This window comes from Alligator sinensis, unplaced genomic scaffold (assembly GCF_000455745.1).
Source record: "Alligator sinensis unplaced genomic scaffold, ASM45574v1 scaffold282_2, whole genome shotgun sequence".
In the NCBI taxonomy this organism is placed as follows: domain Eukaryota; kingdom Metazoa; phylum Chordata; order Crocodylia; family Alligatoridae; genus Alligator; species Alligator sinensis.
Genome location: NW_005841879.1, coordinates 2,752,223 through 2,772,142, shown reverse-complemented (window position 1 = coordinate 2,772,142; position 19,920 = coordinate 2,752,223). Strand labels below are relative to the sequence as shown.

Sequence of the window (19,920 nt, the reverse complement as noted above, 5' to 3'; positions counted from 1 at the left end):
GGGGGGTAGCGGTGTTGACTTCCATGCATGACATTTCCTGGCTCATGTCATCAATGTTCCAATCTGTGTTTATTAAAAGAAAAAACAGTATCCCTCTAATGTTTAATGATAATAACTATGTTTGACAGAGGGATTTAGAGGCTGCAAAGTTATCTGGGAACTTGACTTGCAGTTCTCAGTGAATCCTAACAATTTTGTCTCTCATTTCTTCTTCATTTTCAGAGACTCTGGTTAAGCAGCTTCTCCAACGGAAAATTCCAAGACCTAAACTACAGCAAAGTAAAATGTAATAAGGAAAAGTACAAGTGTGCGTTAGCACAAATACAGCTAATAGAGTTACTGTATTAAAAATGATGGAGTCATCCCTTTTGACATTGTACTTTGGTTTTTAAAAATCAACAGACAGAGACTAATGCTTGTCAAGGTACTTTGGAAAATGTCACATTCATGCAAACTGGGAGCATCTACACGTGCACTTTACTGAGTTGGCTAATTAGCTCTGCAGAAAAGCATCACTGTCAACATGTGCACCGATACTAGGGCATAGTAAATTAACTCAATTTTAATTAACTGTCAGTTACACCACTATCTTAGGGTGGAGTCATTAAGTGTGATCAAACATACTTGTAGATAGTGACCGCCAGGTGCAAATTGTGCCTGGTCAGCCCAGCCAGCCAGGGGTCAGACCCCCACCTCCTGCCAGGACAAATACTTTAATATTACTGAAGCTAAATGTCTTTGCTCTACAGAGAACATTTAAGTAATACAAGGAATGTCTACATCACCAATCTGTGTTGTGTGCAGTGAGGTAAACACATTTAATGTTTGGCTGCCATCCTCCCATGGTAGCTCATATCTTACACATTGGCCTCTATTTGTTGATGGGGAAAGTAATCTATTGCTGTCAAGGCACCTCCACAGTAAGATATTACTACAAAAACGTTGCGGGAAAATGATAATTATGCAACTAGAAAAAAAGTGTATTTACTCAGAAAAAAATAAAAGGGGATTACTAACACAACTGTAACCCATTTTATTTTTTCAGTTCCCCTCCAAAGACTGGCAGAACAGCTTATCCTCTCAGTTGATAAGTGAATGTCAGTTAGTTCTCATGATTCTTATTTTCAAAGTTTAAGAGTTGCCTCCTTATCTCTCTCTAGCCTTTTAAATTCTTCATTTCTAAATCTACTGCTCTTCTCGCCTCTTTAACTGCTAGCAGTATCCTTTCCAGCAGGCAGGCAAAGAGAGCTGTAAGACTCATTATCCTTCCTGTAAGACAATTTCCTTCATGCTAAATAGCACTTTTGATACTCTTAATGAGTACACTTTAACTTATTTTTTAATTATCCAAGAAAGCTTAAGCTTGCTCTTGGATCAGCAGATCCAGTACATCAAGACAGTGTGCACCAATGATCTCTTACAACGAAAACTAGAGAATCTCTTCCTTGCACATGTTCAGATTGAAACTTGGTTATTTCAACAACAGTTTTTACTTAGTATATCAAAATACTAAATTTAATTATATAGCTGTGCATTCACAAAAACTGGGAGAACTTCTTGTATGAGATTTAGAAATAAATGCATACAGAAGTATTTAAATGAGTTCAATGTATAAAAGTTTATGCTAATACAGCATAAACTTGGACAGAAAGGTGAACAAAAAACTCACATTCACTGGAAAAGTTACTTTGGATACAAGTTCTTTTTAACATTTGTCACAGATTCTTCCACCTCAACCCCTTTCTCCAAGGGAAGGAAGAAGTCTGAAAAGTGGAGAAAAAACAGATGGACCAACTCCCGAATTTCAGACAACAAAAGTGCACGTCTTTTTTTCCCCCAATATGCAGGCTTGCTTTATTGAAAACAGATAACTTTACCACCGGGAAAAAAAGATTAGGTACTTTGCCCTTGAGGAAAAGACTAAAATTTAATCTGGGTTAAATAGAAGAGTTGACATTATTGGACTATGGCATCTAGGAACTCTGATCCAGGGGTATGAATTATGCTGAACTACAGAAGTGCAAGACGGAAAGTAGAAACTGCACCAGTTTCTTTAATCTTGTAGTGAAATTAAGGTTCCTGAATTTATGATTTCATGCTTCCATAGGAATTGTGATGTCAAATTTTGAGAAAAAGGGAAAATGTTAAGAAATCCTTAAAAACACAGATACCTTTCGTCACTAGCAAATCAGAATTTAAGAATTTTGTCCATTTAAATGAATGACTGTAATACTGTTCTTCGTATGAGAGTCCCTTCTACCTTTTTAACCCCAAGAGCAGAGTTTAGAAAATAATCCATTACTAGTGGAAAATTCCCATATTCAAGAGCCAAGGGAACAGCTTTGGCTCAAAGCCTGACAAATCAAGCAATGCACCTTGTTAGAAACAGAAGGCAGCCCCAGCTGATCAGGGTTACACACATAACAAAGATGTTGACAAGATCAGGCTGAGTGTCCCATTATGTTGAGAAATTTTAACAAGGCATTAAAGGCTGCAGTTCATCTTTTGAAAGATGCAGGAAACCAACTGCAGCTATTGCCACAATTATGATGTAGAAAATTTATAGCAATTATAACTGAAACACAACTATTATTTCACAATTGTTAAGGAGAAAAGTAATACATTTTTAAAATGTAAAATGATAACGTTGGTAGATTTAATCTCAAGAACAGTCGATACGTCAAGAATTATTATGCATTAAGGGCTCAGGAAAAAAAGATTGTGTATTCTGAAGGCTACAAATGAGTTCCCTGGATATTTGGTGGCTTGTACCCTGCAAGTCAGTCATAGGGGTGATCCCTGTGCGAATCTCTCTCCTGGAGGGTCTGACTAATAGTTTAATATGCATTTTTATCAGTTTTGTAAAACAGATTGGTTAATGTATCCTTTCATGAATAATTTTCTGTGAGATAAAATGCTGAAAAGTATGGTTTGAGAAGGTAATACAACTCACTGCTAGCTGTTTTATTTTTCCAATATTTCATAATTTCTCTAAACTTTCTTTAACACATTTGTGTTTCTCTTCAATTATCACAACTACTACATTAGAACTCCAGCAGGGCCCAGGATTCTACTACTTATTTTCTATTAGTAGAGAAATACTTGCTTACAATTCCAAACTTAAGTTTTCAGATAGGAAAAGAAAAGAAAACAGGGTACTCTGGGCTCCCAGGATGCATGGTAGAAGATTATCATTAACCATCTTTATTATATTAGGGTCTCCAAACCAACCAACACTAAGGCATCGTGCAGGACATCCTATTAAATAGGTAGACTGCTTAAATGCATGTGTTTTCATTCATTTCCCCTTTAAACCCCTCGAGATTATTTTCCATAATTACATGATCTTCATCACTGCACTCTCGGCCGAGAGAAATGGCGAGTGATCTTCACAGGTTTCTACTAGCAGTCTCTTTTAACCCTGCAACCTACCAACATAGTAACAATAGACACAAGCTAAACCATCTATTCGGGCAGGGATCAGCAACATTTTTGGGGAGAGTGCCAAAAACACCTGCAACCTCAACTTGTAAAATGCTGGCATGCCAGGAGCACATGGTGGGGGAGCCACGAGGTGCCCAATCCTTGTTGTGGCAGTGCAGCCCTGGCCCCTTCCCCGTCATCTGCCCCAGGCATGTGCGCCAAACAAAATGCCTTTGACTGCCACACACTGGCATCTGTGCCCAGGGTTGCCTACCCCTGCATTAGGGAATGTTCCTAAATCTAGGTTTCTATGCTGTTATAAAGCAACTAGACTAGACCAAGATAAATTATCAGGAAGTTCCAAATGTTTAAGAAAGATGCTGTCATGTTATTTTTCATAAGTTTTTCAAGTCGTCTCTTATTATTTCTAATCAACTTTACAGAAGCTCAAAGCCAGAGTATTTTCCTATATGGAAATGCCATTCCCTTCCCTGAACTTGTGTCATTACATGGTAGCTTTGTGCTGCACATTAGGACTCAGCTGCAGGTACTGCATTTTTTCCTTTTTAAATAGTAGAGTCTTGAAATAATTATTCTAGAGAAACTATACAGATGGATTACAGATTTTAGAAACCTACTTACAAAAGATGACAGCAACTGTAGATCTTGTATTAATGAAAGAATTACCTGTATGATGGCAACAATACTGGCAGGAAAATACATTTTAAGCTATATGTGAACCTACTGTTATTTAGAACATGCTGAAAGATTGGATTTACTTACATAATAATTCTTCGGTTCAGGAACCAGTATTTTCGTCGGTGTCTGTCATATCCAACGGGTTCATGTCGAATGTATGGTTTATTTTTTTGGATTTCAGCAACACAGTCAGTTACTCCAGGCACCTTATGTGCTACACAGACCTCACACTGCCATTCGTCCTCTGGTACCTCCTCAAGAGGTGGTTTCACACACTCTAAATGGTACACAGCTGAGCAAGTTTCACAGCAAAGCAAGTCCCCCAGTTTGTGACAAACCCTACAATGATCATCATACTGGATAACTCCTTCTGACATTAGCTCCTCACGTGCAATGTTTGTTGTAAGAAACTGATCCACTAAGAACTGCAGAACTTTGATTTTATTCTCTACTGGTCCATAAGGATAGTCCTCTGTCTCTTGATAAGGAAGAACATGATGGTATTCCTTGTCACTCTCACAATATACCCGCAGAACCTCTGGCCACGTCATTCCATCTATGAAATACAAAGTGGAATTAACGCTATCTTTGAGGTCAGCAGGTCCAAAGGTAGTATTTGAAGTGTCTTCTTCACGTAAAACTGCTTTTAAAAGCACTATATGCATCTCTGCCATAAGTGTGCATTGCTCTTGACTTACCAGAGCAGCACAGAAGTCCTCAAAACGAAAAGGAGACAGTCGTAAAACAGTGCCAAAGTTCCGTAGTACCTCATAGATGGCAATAACATTCATTATATGTTCATTAGGCACCATTAAGTCCTCTGAGGATTTAGGAAACTCGAGAGATGGGACGTCTTTTTCTTCCAATATTGGAGAACGAGGACGATGCACTCTCTGTCGTCTTCTGCCTGTAAGTAAAAGCAACAGTAAGTTTTGCTCGTCACAAGCCAGCATACTATAGCATGCCTACTACCAACTTGCTTCACATGTCAAAAACCTTCCCCCAGAACAACTAAAAATTAAAATTTCATGTTTTATCCAGAGCTATATTCAACTAAATACAGTGCATCTTCAAGTATTGCAGGATATTAATCCTACCTAGAATTTTAAAAACATTAAATAAAATGGTAACATCTAGACTCTAGGTCACAAGATTAATTCAAAGTCTAAATACGAATAAAAATTACATTTAGAAATTATCATGTGCAAAGTAACTTTGATGTCTACTTTTTAAAATATGTAGAACTTAGATTTGAAGAATTCAAGCTCAAATAATTCAATACAAGCAACTCAGAACCTCTCCCCCCCAAAAAACAACTACAGAACATGAATACAGAGATATAATGCCATCCTTAGCCAAAACACCCACGCAATCTTTCATTTTTATTCAGCCTAATGTATTCTTTTCCAAAGCTGTATTTAAAATTTCACACGTGAAGCTTAATTCTTAATCTTAGCTATGTTAAAGCAGCCCCACACTGCAAATAAATTGCAGACCCCTGGTGCGTAGGAAAGTCCGTAGCCCGATTCATACACTTGCCATTATTTCTCCAGTACTTAGGGGGTTTTTTTTCTTTCTTTCTTTCTTCCTTTTTAAAAAAAAAAAAAAAAAAGTTTCCAGTCCTTATGATGATAAAGAAATGATTGCAAATATGCACTGATATGACCCTCCTGAGTCTGGACCTATAGCAACAATTGCTATTTCTAGAATCACTCAAGAATGAAGTTAACAGGATTTTCATTTAAATTTTCAGTAGCAACAGAGATATAAGCCAACAGTAGAACTGACCAATGTTTCAATTTCATTCTGTGGCTGCTTGTGAAATACAGCAGCAGCAGAGCCACAGCTGAAAGTTACTACCTAGAAGGTTTCCACAAAGTGACAAGCCAAGCAAAGCACAAATTCACAAAAACCCACCTACATTTCAGAAAACTCTGGAGCAGAGAAAGGAAGAGGTGCTCTCTCCCTTGTGCTTTCAGAAGGGGCTGAGCTTTCAAAATTTACAGAAAAACAACATTTCAATAAAAGGCAAGTTAGAGTACTCCCCACAAGAGGTGGGAATTATGGAATAACTAGCTTTCTAATTAGAGTTCTCCTCTAGACACACATTGTAGATCTTCTTTCACACATCTGCCCCAAAAAGGTCACATTAAATATTTAGGAGAACACAGGGCATAATCAGTTCAACTTTTGTAAGGTTTTTTCCACATCTCCACTGCTTGAGTTGTCATACAGAGAAGGCTTTAAGGGAAGTTTTATGATGCTTTATATGAAAATAAAAAGCCTATTTTTTTTTTTTTTTTTAAAGAACCTTGTGTTAAACACAAGCTAGTTTAACTAAAAAGAATCCAGCTATATGCAATAGTTTTAAATTAGTCTGAACACTCAAACGCACTCACCAGAACTGTTAACTGTCTATTTTTTTACTGAATTAAAAATGTTATTAAAACTGAGCCTTAATTTAAAACCAAAGATCAAAATGAAAACTTATTTCAGAAATCTCTTTTCCTTAGCACCAATCTCAATCATGCCAACATTTTGGTCAATAACTAAACTAACACATGTCAACATTTTGTGGAGCTGAAGTTTGTAAGAAAAGGGGTTTTTTGTTTGTTTTCTTTTTACAGAGAAAATCAAACAGAAAATTAGGAAGTGAAATTATGCGTAAGAATAATTTCAAATGTATCTATCAATAGATTTGATGCATTTTCCAAATGACATTTGCTGACCCTAAAATACAGGGCCATATAAAACTGTGAATATAAAGTTTTATCATTGTAAACCTCATGGGAAAAGCTAGAGTTTATACAACAGCTCTCACACAACATAATTCTACCCTTAAAAGTGAGTAAAAGTGTCATTATGGAGATTCAGCGTTTCTGTTACCGAATCCCAGTTGAAATATACACTCAGCTTACAAGACACTTCTTTCTCTTATCAACTCTGCAAAGACTAACTTCAACATCAGAAAGTCAAGATGGGCTCTTTTCTTATGTGTTAGCACCAACAAGATCTGGCAAGTCAGTTTACATCCTGAGTGATACCTGTTCAGTTTCACAAGGCCAAATGATGGCCACTGTATTTGAATGCACTTTCCTTATTAAAGCAAGCAGCTATCAACACTGGAGTTTAATGCAGACGTAACTGAAAAGCCACAAGGCCTGATCTGATGAGTTAGAAAGAGCCACCTAAACTTTAATGCGATACTAAAAGAAAAAGTAAAACTAAGGAAAGAAAACCTATTTCTAAGGTGTTTCTTGATCCGCAGAAGATGTATATGCGAGACGGTTCTATTACAGGAAAAGTAAAATCAAGTATCACATCAGTTTGTAAAGAGGAAATTAGACAAAAATTCACTGTTATAGAAGGTATGCTGCTCTCAGTTTTAAAGTAGCAATGAAATGAAATGAGATTATAATGAAGTAAACGTATTAACATTTGTTAAAGTGAAAATCTTACACAAGAATTTTTGAATTAGACACTCAAATGCTATAAAAAATGAAACACCAGATGTTTCCATTACAGAGGTAATGGATTGAGATTAAGCAGTGTATAAACATAAATTTCCAAGTTAAGTTATGCTAGAGATGTAACCCTGTAGTAAATGAAAGGGCACAGTAGCATTCTTTCAGGAAACAGCTGCGTAAGTCAGTGGAAAAATGTATAATCATGGTGCATGCACCAGAACACACAAATTTTACAGTCACAGACAAAGTGCTAGTACAACAACAACAACAAAAAATAATACACCCCTCAATTCTAGTGCTGGGATTCAGAATTGCTTATGCTTAAACTTGAATGTCATTTTAATACAAAAACTTAAGCAATGGCAAAAGCATGCATCTTTTCAATCTATCTTATTGTCCTGAAGCTTCACTATAATTCCTTACAATCAGAACAGCCTGATAAACAGCCCTACTAGATGTGCATGGTTTGCGGTGACTGATATTTTTCAAGGGGCCCTTCCACCACAAACTAAGATCTACAAATAAGCATACCTTTTATTCTCAGAATCCTGAGCAAAATTACTTCCTTGTTCTACCATAAAAGTGTGCTGTAGGAGATGAGTAAGAAGCTTTATGAGTGAGAGAGAGAGAGCGAGCGATCTAGATCACCTTCCATCTTTATCAAGAATCATCAGAATCTCAAAACATGAAGTCTCTATTCTGTTTCAGCCAGTTCAGGAGTGAACAAACAAAGGAAATGAATGGATGGACTGAAGAGAAGTGAAGGGATCACATACCTCCTCCCATACTTTAGCATTTGCTGCCTTGGAAGCTTCAGACTTGCCACAGAAACCAAGGTAACTACTACTGTTCTAGCAGGAGAAATGGAAGGCGTACATACCTTCTCTACTGTTCTGCATCAACTGCCCAAGAGACAAAATGGGATATCCAGCTCACACCAATCAAAAGACTCTTAAAAATGGAACAGCCCTCACCTTTTCCTTCTCCAGTACTTCCAGAAAAAGAAGAGGGGATTCAAAATGTCCTTAATACTTCCTCTTGAGAAGAATGCTGTTACAGTTGTTGGGCCAAGGCAAATGGCATGCTAAGACTTCAAACCTTGCACCACATGTACCGTAAGTAAATACTCCATGTCAGTGTATTAAATGATACAACCCTTAAAGTTACATTCCTGCATTTCCATCACCTATCATCTACTGAAATGCTTCATTTACCTAATGACCCTATGGTCTCCAATGATCTTCAGAAGTTAAAATGTCTTTCCTGATAATATCTGAAACAACTGTGCAAAGTAAATGTACTACTGACAAATCCAGGACAGTTTTCAATTAATTGGCCAATAGCAGTCAGGTATCTGCTGATATTTGTTTGTCTGTCTCTAGTTTGCTTTGGCAAAAAACAGGAAGAACCAAAAAGCAGTAAATCTAGGGAGCTCAACACTGAGCAAAAATCTGTTGCATGAGGTAATGTTAGACACATACTGTTCTGCTGCTCTGACTGAACTTCCTGTATCGTAACACTTCATTTTATAATTGATCTGTTTACAGCCACATATACCAAGCTCCCCTAACACTACTATGAGTTCCACTTCAACTCATACCAATCTCACATTGTACTGATATTCCTAAAGACATCGGCATCATCTCAACTTAACCATACTGATGTAGGGTAGCTTCCAAAACAAGACAAGAAAAGCATCCAATGGTATAAAACAGGGGTGCTCAACCCTCAGCCCGCCTGCCCACCCCATGGCACCATGTCATCTGGTCTGCAGGGCTCCCCAAGGGTCTGGTGGTACCACTCCTCCACTGCCAAATTTCTGGACCCGTGGAAAGCCCCAGCCCCTGCACAACAGATTTCAGTGTGTGCAGGTCCTGGACCAGGGTAGTGCCAGGCCTCAGACTCTTCAGACCCAACCCCAGCACATGGGACAAGGAGGGGTTAGTGCCAGGCTACAGGTCCCAACACTCCTCTAGGCCATGGGGTCAAAAGGTTGAGCACCACTGGTACAGAACATTTCAGGACAGGCAACACCCATGCCTTACATGAACATCTTAGCTGCACGGTATTTAAGTATGCTTTCAGACTCATTTGCCAATTACAGCTACTCCTCGCTTAACGTCACGTTCTTGAACAATGCAACTAAGCGAAACAATGCTAAGCAAATCCAATTACATCACAATAGTTACCTACTAGCAGGCAGTGGCCAAACAACGGTATAACCGAGCATTGAGCAACTTTAAACAAGTATATTCTCCAATACAGAGGTGCTCAGACTCAAACTGTGGTCTGCGAGCTCCATTCAGGTGGTCCGCTGAAAGGTTGCAGAACAACTGAGAATATCTGTACTTGGCCCTACACTCGATTTATTTTTTCTGATGACAGAGATTAAGGCGTCCTCCGAGATCCTAGGCAATTTTCAAGAGGCCTGTGAAAAAAAAAGTTTGCGAACCACTGCTCTAATAGATCAGTGGCATAATAACAAAACAACGTTAGCCAGGACGACTCTAAGTGAGGAGTGCCTGTACCAACATATAGTTGGTACTGCACCCTCTGCCACAGCATGCATGCGCACGAGACTGAGACGACAACTAGTCTGGCTGGTGCATTTAGCGCAGAACTGAGATCTCAAGAAGTCAGTCAGGAAAAAGAACGACAAACTTCCCAGAAGTAATTTATAATCTACACTCTAGAAAAGGATGCATGCACTTCTTGGTAAAAACTTCCTAAAGTCTGCAGTGCTCAAAGTTAAGTGACAGCTTAATTTAAATTAAGAGTGTATGCTTTTAATTACACATGAAATTAGCCAAGGAGTTATAGCCCCTGTTTTGATATTAAAGTCAAGTTCACTGTCTTCACAGTTTTTAACCTGGAATAATTAGATCATGATATTTTTCAACAGCAGAGTTAGTATCTTGGGCAGCTGAAGAGAAAAATGAGGAAAAAGCCGAAACATTTCAGAGCTTCAGCAGTGCTGGAAGAAGCAACCTAAGTCATCACATGCTTACCTCCATGCTGCTGCAACCAGACTGATTCCATTACTAAAGCTAGCTCATTCTCAAAGCTCAGGTATCTCTACCCTGAGTATACCGTACAGATTACCCCTTGGGGACACTATGCTTAAATTGCAACCTGCTAATATACCAGAAAGGTTACCTGATAAAGTAGCCTTTTCTATTCACTCCTCATCCTTGTCTGTTCTCTGGTTAAGAGAGATTATTGCAATAGCAGTGAATTAAACTGTGCAGTTTCCATTGTACCCAGGATTTAAATAGTAATAATTACAGAAGTATCATATGAACCTACTAAACTGCAGTTTTTTCCAATTTGAAAGGTCTGAGCTTTGCAAAACTCAGCACTGTTCAACTGTTTTGTGTCACTCAATTTTAGATTAGAAAGTGACAAGCACTTCCTTACAAACTAACTTTAAGCAGCTAAAAGATGCAGATGTTTTCCCTAGTGAAAGGAAATGTGAAAAATAGGTGTATGTAAGAATAACCTAAGTTGACCATTATCATTTTCCCTTTAAAAATGAGACCTCAAGAGAAATTCACAATTATTCCTTTCCCCAATTATATGAGAGCTTCATTTCCTGAAGGACTGCTTGTCTGGTATAACAGTTAAGAACACTAACAAGAACTTATCAAAGCTGCTACTTCCTAGTCCCACTCTGTTTCCTTAGCACGGAAGGTCTGCACATCTCCTCGTAGAGGGAATAATTAAAGAGAACCATAAAGACCAACGGTAAAGAAAAAAAAAAGCACAAGTATATAATACTACACCTACAGGTGGACTGGAGAATAAAGAATTGTTTTGCATTATTATTACGACTCATAAATAAGTTGCAGAAGTCTACTTAAAGCTGGAACCAAGTGTTTTGTAAGGATAAAATTCTAGTAACTTAGCTGGTTGGGGGGGGGAAAAAAAAAGGAGCTTCATTTCAAATGACAATAAATGAATCTTCATGAGCCATCTCTTCCTATGAAAAGAGGAAGACTATTAAACAGTGATAGCAGAGATGGACCCAAAACCAAATTCCAAACCCAAACTCCTCAGATCTCAAGGGGCACGTAACGCCCACTTTTGTGCATCTAAAGCCTACCACTGAAAGCTTGCCTACATGGTTTATACCCCCTTCTTTTTTGAATACATATAGTAAAAATACATGCAACCAGCATTCCCTCTAAGCTGTGTGGCCACGCGGGTGCATTTATGCCGCGCTTCCAGGTGCACCTGTGCAGCCACAGAGCTTAGAGGGAATGCTGCATGCAACCCTTCAAAATAGGCACTAAGAAAAAAGCTGCAACCATCATCATCTAATCTTCAGCATTTGTGTGAGATCACCATCAAGACTGTCCATTACTACCAAGTCTGACTATAAATTTTCTAATGTAGATGCTTGTCCAACATGACTAGAATAGAGATCAAACTCAGAAACCGAGGGCTGGAGTAGAGTGGAACTCTGGCTTCCTGTGCACAGTTCCCTGCTACTACAAACCATCACGTCATGTTGTTCCCACTATGAAATTCTCAAACTCCATTTTAAAAGCAGTTTGTTTTTTTTCTTACTAGGAAGCTGTTTTAAGAACTTCACTCCTCAGATGGTTAGAAACCTCTCGATTTCCATCCTCTATTTCTTTATGATCACTTTATAACCATTTGTACTTGCACCACCATGGCTCTTTAGCTTAACAAATTCTTTTCCCTCCCCAGTGTTCTTCTCCCAACATATTTGCAGAAAGCAACACATTACAGCCCACAGCCTTTGTTCTGCTAGACTAAGCAAGCCAAACTCTTTAGCGTCTCCAAAACAGGCTCTTCATTCTGCTGATCATTCTACTAGTTATTCCCTTGCACCTGCTCCAGCTGGAATTCATATTTCTTAAAAATGGAGAACTGGAATTAGATAAATTCCCAAATGAACTCTCTCCTCTGCCTTGTACAAAGGCATTAATCCTCCTCTATTCCTACTCGTAATATCTTGATTGTTGCAATCCTACAATCACACCTTTTTCATAGCTACATCATCATGACCCTGTGATCATTCATAATATAGAAGGCAGGGTAGATATGTACCTTATAAACTAAGATAGAGCACAAGCTTTCACAACTCGAGTTCACTTTATCAGATGCTGTGAAAGGATAGCCTAGAACAGTGTATACACTGGACTGAGTGATCCGAGCGCAAGAGGTGGGAAAAGAAGAGGCAGAAGAAGGAGACTGGGGGAAGGGAGACGGTGATTGAAGAAGCACACAAGCAAATAATCCATAGGAAGAAAGGGTCACAAAAACTAGTCCAGGTAACGGGATAAGAATCTGTGGTCCCAGCTTAAACTCTATTTAACACAATCCAGTTTGTGGATATTTTCTTGTTCAGCAATTTGCCCCTCTCCCCCCTCCCCTTGTGCTCTCTATCTTATTTAGTTGATTTATAACAGAGGCAGGCAATTATTTCAGGTGGAGAGCCACTTAATGAGGTCTGATGAGCTGTTGAGGGCCACATGGGTAGCCCTGCCCCTTGATAGTTGCCCCACCCTGATTGCCATCTTGGGAGCAGAAGTTCCCTTCCCCCACCCCTTGACCTTTGCCACCAGAAGTCCCTCTCCCCGTCGTCCCCCCCCCAGAAATACTCCTTTTTGGGGAGGGGGTTGTCATCTTAGAGCCAGAAGAAAACCAAATCATACACTATAGTCAAACAACTACTATAACGTATTTGAATTTTATTACAAAAAATATGTCACGATTTGTGTTTGCAGTGTATATAGAGGTGACTGCATGATAACTCAAACATAAATTCTTAGTCTGGTATAGTGTGTGTGTGGTGGGGTATAGGGGTGTATGTGTGTGGTTTGTGAAGGTGTGGCTGTGTATGGGGGGCATAGGGCATGTTGGGGGGTTATGGGGACAGGGTCTGGGTGTGTGGTGCTTGTGAGGTGAGGGAGGGTAGGGAGGTGTGTGGACCCCCACATGGGGCAGCAGCAGGTGGAGGCACTGGTGCTTGGCGGGGCAGCGCTGCACACCGTGACAAGGAGCAGAGCCCCCCCAGACCGCCTCTCGCTGGCGGGCCCCCACACTTGCGGGGCACAGGAGGGAAGCGCAACACACTGGAGTCAGCTGAGGTGGCAGTCAGCTCCAGCATGGGGCATCCCTCCTGTGCTGTGTGAGTATGGGGCCCGCTGGCAGCCCAGTGAAGGCTGTGTGCCATGGTGGGGGGAGTGTGGGGGAGTCCCTGCCCTCCCTCCCACCCGTATGCTGCCCACCCAAGCTCCACGCTGCCACCAGCCCCTGCCCCACGCTCTCCACTCCTGCCCGGCTGCAGCTCTGCCCCCAGACACGATGATGGGAGCGAGGTGCAACAGGGTATGCATGCCTGGGCGCCTTGCTCCCACCCTCATGGGCGGAAGGGCTGGGAGGGGTACAATTCGTTGGTGGGTGCCGCGGGCCAGATGAAAGTGTCTGGTGGCCTGGATTCGGCTTGTGGGCCGGATTTTGCCTGCCCCTGGTCTATAAGGTGCATATCTACCCTTCCTTCTGCCTGATCAGACTAATACAGTTGAATTACCCGTCTCCAATCGTTACATACCCAGGTTACTTCTCCACTTCTGCTGTTTCCAATGGATGAATTCCCAGTTTTAGCAAAAACTCTTATTAGCTTCTAAAACGCATGACTTTCTACTTCACGCTATTTAACTGTACTCCATTTCTGTTATGCCAGGTTCGCTGTTCCATATCCTGGTTCTCCAACAGTACATCCCAACTGTGCATCCTCCGCCAGCTTCATAAGCATGCACCTACCTTTTGGGATAAGGTCAGTGACACTTTTAAAGTTCCTCCACAGAATGATCCTGGGAACTCTACTACCAGCCTGATACCTCCCCTTTCACCACTAGCTACTGTCATCTACCCCATAGCCAGCTCCTTACCTCCCTTACATATTTTTAGCCGATTACCACTTCCTTTAGCTTAACTAAATATCCCACGTGACACCATATCAAATCTTTCACTGAACACCACATATATGAGATCTACCTTATTTGAAGAAAAACAAAAAAAAAGGTATTTCACCAAAGATACTGGGTTAATCTGATCTACCTTTGCTAAATTCACATTTCATTTTATCTCACTTTCATTTTCTTCAATGTTTTTTAAATTATTCTTTTCTTCAAAATTTGTTCTAAAGCCTTGGATGTTAGAGCTTACTAAAGTGGATTAGAAAATAAATAATTGTTTTTAATATGATAGTTATTTCAATAAGGCTATTAAAAAAGCTTTTATGAAGATTTCAGTAATCTGTGCCAAGGCCTATATCTACTAAAATAATTACATTAGAAAGGAGCATTCGGGGAGCACAGATTGGCTGATGATTCTTTAAAGGAAGTCAGCCCACTGAGCCAGTGGAAGTCTCTGAATAAGCACCTAAAACCAGATTTTGTGGATGTATTAAGCCAGCTTAATACATCACAACAAACCCCACTTCTGCAGTCACAAAGAAAATAATTTCTTCATTTAATTTTTCCAGCCATTTCAATTCAATTACAAGCTTTTTCAGAGTTGAAAAACTGCCTGAGACCTGAAAAACAAGAAAGCTCGTTTTCCTCTTCCAATAAAAGTGAAGTGTTGGAGACGGAGAACGACCAATTTTAAAACCCTAGAGGAACAGCTGAACAGCAATACACAAGTTGAATTTACAAACTAATACCACCTTTATTAAAAAGCAAATCATTTTTATAAATTTACTTTTTCCAGAGATATCTACCACAAGTAGTAGATAATTAAAAATGATGTTTTGTGGATTTTTAATTTAATCCCAATTTCCCTCAAAACCAGCTTGACAAATCACAAGAAAAGTCAGACATCAAGATAATAAAATGTCACTTGTGATTTTCTAAAATAATATTTAAAAAAATGAGAATATGAATAAATATATCTTAGGCAGTAAAATGGTGTGGCATTTATAAAAGCCAGTGTATCCTACTCATTAGCAAAAATACCAAACTCCACAAATGAGATCCAGCCCCTCTTTAGTAAAATACTTAACTGGATACACAATAATTCACTATAAAATGATAACCATGACATAAGAACTACTGACATCTTTATATTAATTACCTGACAGTCAAAACTGTCCTTTTAACTTATATTCCATATTCTGTTACTACAGACATACTGGAAAACAAATCACCTTTGCAGGAGGTCTGGAAAATTAACACATCTAGATGATGGTGGCCAGGTGGGAAGGAAGATGCAAAGCCCTGCTGGGGAACTTGCATGGAGGAACCCAGCTGTTCCCTTCATTTTTACAGAGAGAGAACTGCATCTGTAGTGTCACACCAAATGTGATCGTGAGACAAGGCAAGACACTTTCAGCAACAAAAAGCTGACAATTCATTCTGGTTTCTCTCGGCCACCTTATTTTTCATTGCAAATAAGAACAATCATTTCATACGTTCGCTAGCCTGGCTGGATTCTAATCCTTTGTCACTTATTTGCCGAGACTGTTCAGAGTTGCGTGCGATCACTTTTTGCAAGGTGGAGGAAGTACCTGAAAGAGTACAGGGAAAAACATGGGTGTTCCCTGGCCTGTTTCAGATACTGAAGCGAACACTGAAATACACTGAACTGCTGTAGCAAAACCTGGACCTCAGACTTCAGAAGTAAAGAGGTTTTCTGTTAAGATCTAATAGGAAGAGAGTGCTTGTATTGGGCTGCAGATCTCACAATATATTTCATACAACTCTTATATACATCAGTCGGGTTAATCAACGTACCAAAATAAAACTGGATTTGGATTTTCTTCCACATCTAGGGCCTGTACACAAACACCCTCAACATAAGGGTTCACTCCCAGTTTAATTACACGCTGCTCTGGAAGCCTAGGAGCTCCTTAGAGACAGCTGCCCTCCCTGGCCTTTTCTTTCCTAGGAGGCATTTTACCTTTTGCAAGTACGACTAAGCTCTGTCAAAGAAATGCATCTTGTTTATATTTTAGAAGTAGAGTTTGGGGAGTTTTCTTTCCATTTTGAAACATCACTGAAATTGGCACATTTCTCAGAAACGTTCCACTTCAACCAAGAATTTTCCTGCCAATGAAAAACATTCCCTCAAAATTTCCAGGAAGCCTTACCCATAAGTATGGGACCAGTTAGGATGTCACTAAACACCACATGTAGTTTATACACCTTAAAAATCACACCTAAATGCTTTGCTTTAATTAATTTTCTGGCTATATAAAAGTACATTAGATAGTAAAAACAGTAAGATGCAATGCCTCTCCAGTAGACTCAATTTACTCTGCTGCTAAAAAGTCTCCGGTAACTGGACTGGTTTCAGAAGCAGATAATGGCCTATAGTTACATGTATTTTCACAATGGCTGAACCTTAGTCAGAAACTTAATAAAAATGTGTATACATGCAAGTCCTTTGACTCTATGCAACTCCACTGCTATGCAAACATTTGTGAGCCATACTGACATCTCTTTTCATATAGGTAGCCAAAACCCAGATCTGAAGACCTTCAAGCAGCAAATATTTTCCCAGGGTTGGGTTGGGTGGAGAAGGGGAAAAGGGGCGGAAGGGAGGGAGTTCCTTGCAGAGGAGGAGGAGGAGTTACCCCAGTAAGAGATGGAGGGAATGACAAAACTGATTTTTCCAGAGGGCCTGTTTAAGAGCATAGTTTAACATTATATGATGTATTTAAATAATTTAATATGTACATTTACATCTCAAGCAAAAAATTACAGTGGAGAGGTGGCGCAACAATGTTGTGTGTGTGATACGGAACACCTGGATGTGTACCTCTAACTTTGATTGCCAAAAGACAGGAGGTCAGAGTCACAATAAAAGCATACTTGGATAAGGAACGTGTAAGAACTGGAGCAGATATGCTGAACTACAGGAAGACCCTCTATCATCCGATTCATATGCAGGCCCCTCAGCAGAAGATGGATAGTTGCTTAGGAGCAAATAACACGATAGCAGTTGTTCCTACAGTAAATGAATCTACTAATTGTCAAGCTTTACATCAAAACTAAATTGATATTTCTGAGTTATTGGGGTTTTTTTTAATTTCCTACAGACACAATAATTTGCGTAGCAAGTGTTCTAACAGCCACATAAGTGGGATGTGATTTTAAGTATCCAGATTTGGCTAGTGAGAAGGGTTTGTTCTACACACTTGGTCTGCAAGGCACAGGTTAGCAACACTCATTTTTCTCACCACTACTCTGGCAAAGTGCTTCAACTGCAAATAGGAAACCCAGCCTACAAGGTGGAGACGGCTCATATACCACACCAAAATTATTTTCAGGATTTGGATAAAACCAATCTGCCATCTCGAAGCAGTACTGCTTGTGACACAGGTATCTGTTTAGCAGGAACTGGACACACTTGTAGCTAACCAAGCTGAAAATTTGTAGTGTCATTTGCAAAAGACATTTTCTTCACTTGCCTCTTTTCTGAAGATAATGATTTTTTTTTTTTTTTTAAAAGAAAAAAGAAAGAAACAACTGTTAAAGTAACTTAACAAAAAGCCTTCCAGCATGCAGCTGAACTAATAGCAGGCAAGTTACAAGACAGACAGAAGTTCTTGCCACTGCTTGGCCACTTTGTTATAAAGGGCTGTTTAGGATGTAAAAATTTCAGATTACTAAAGGTTAACATGGTAATTGAAATTTTAACATGATTAAATAAAAACATACTTATAGGAGTTTTTAATCAAATATACTAATTTAACATAGGCACTTAAATGCCACCAACATAACTGGAATAAATACTTGTCCTTTGTCAAAACACCTAACCCACCTAACTCAAGCACTTCTCCCCATCCCTAAACTTCATATTTTCTTAGGTCCATGTGGTTTTTTTCCTAACCCTAGCCAGTGAAGTCAGGGCAAAAATACTTCCCTAGACCAAAGAGAAGAGATCGGTTTCTCCCTATTACCTACCATAACTAAAGAAAAGAGCAGCTTACAGCAGTAGTGGCATCTAACTTGACGCCAGTTCCTCTTTAAAGCAAGAACTACGGGAAGGAAATCAAACTGATCACAGTACTATTCCTGCAACAGGTGAACTACAATGCTTCCTGCAACAGACTATAAACCCTTTGTGATCACATTTTTTACCCAATTCACAATAAAAAAAAAAACCCACCAAAAAGCAAAACCATAATTTGTATGAAACTACGTAGAATTAAAAATAAGAATTGATTGGTGGGGTGTTTTTTTTTTTTTTTTTATAAGTTTAGCGAAGCCACGTGATGGCATCTGTTGCCTGCACCCACTAAACCCACCAGGAATTAAAACAAACTGTGTTTTAGTAACCTGTGCCTCCTTCCCCAAACGCTCCACAAAGCGTATCTGGTGTCATACATTCACAGAAGCGGCCAATCTCCCCACTACACCTCGCTGGCAAATTGGTCGAATGCTACCGTACCCATTTCTGCTGCCCGTGTCCCAACCAGCTTACTAAAACGCACAGCTGGATCGGCGCTGAACCCAAGTGCTGCAAACTAGAACTGCGAACCGAAACCCCCTCAACCGACAAAAACCAATCGAGCGAGAGTTCAAGTTTCAAGCACGCGAGGGGCTTATCGAGGTCCGCAGCAGGGGTAAAAAAACAACCCTCATTTTTTAAGTGAAAGCAGTAGCAACTCCAAGCACCCAAAAAAAGCTCTAGGGGTTATAAAAAAAACCCTCATTTTTTTTAAATGAAAGCATTGGCATGTCCAAGTGGTGGAAGAGGCTCCCACAAACACGCCATGCTTTTACAAGCCTGGTCCTGGCTTTGCAGCGGCCTCACCTGGGGAAGTTAGGGGGCGAGTTTCGCGCGGGGGGCCCCCTCCCCAAAGTGCAGCGAGGCAACCTCCATCTTGGACAATACTTGGGCAGGGGGATGGAGGGGAGGGGAGGGAAGGGGCCGGAGCCGGGAGAGGATGCTCCGCCCGCACCTGTGCCCTGCCTCCAGCCCCCGCGATTTGCATGTCTCCCCCCGGGCGGGCGGCGAGGAGCGGGACCCTCCCTCGTCCCCGTCCCCGCTACCTGGGGTGCTGCTGTAGGTGCTGTGGCTCCTGAAGCTGCTCTCGGTGCAGTAGCTGGCGTCGTCCTCATCCTCCATCTCCTCGGGGTAGTCGGAGTCGTCGTCGTCCTCGTCCTCCTCCTCCTCCATGATCTCCTCCTCGTCGCCGTCGTCCTCGGACCCCGGGTGCTCCTCGGGGTCGCCCTCCTCCTCGTCCTCCTCGGACCCCGCGCTCTCCTCCTCCTCCTCCTCGCTCTCGTGGTCATCGTACACCACTTTGCTGGCGCTCCTGCGGGACGAGGCAGCCCGGCCTCCGCCG

The 19,920-nt window shown here is 40.4% G+C and overlaps 1 protein-coding gene across 2 annotated transcripts in view; it reads right to left on the bottom strand.

Annotated features, from left to right (window-relative positions):
* BPTF (bromodomain PHD finger transcription factor) overlaps positions 1 to 19,881 on the bottom strand; it is a 75,922-nt gene extending 56,041 nt beyond the window's left edge. Inside the window, exons 1-2 of one of the 2 annotated variants that reach the window (XM_025196276.1) lie at positions 19,625 to 19,881; positions 4,207 to 5,029 (exon numbers count right to left, since the gene is read on the bottom strand). In XM_025196276.1, the coding sequence (XP_025052061.1) occupies positions 4,207 to 5,029; positions 19,625 to 19,751 (950 nt within the window). In that variant the 5' untranslated portion in view covers positions 19,752 to 19,881. Of the gene's footprint in view, positions 1 to 4,206; positions 5,030 to 19,624 lie in introns of those variants that run through there. The other variant, XM_025196277.1, reaches the window with a different exon arrangement.
* Between the last annotated feature and the right edge of the window lie 39 nt (positions 19,882 to 19,920).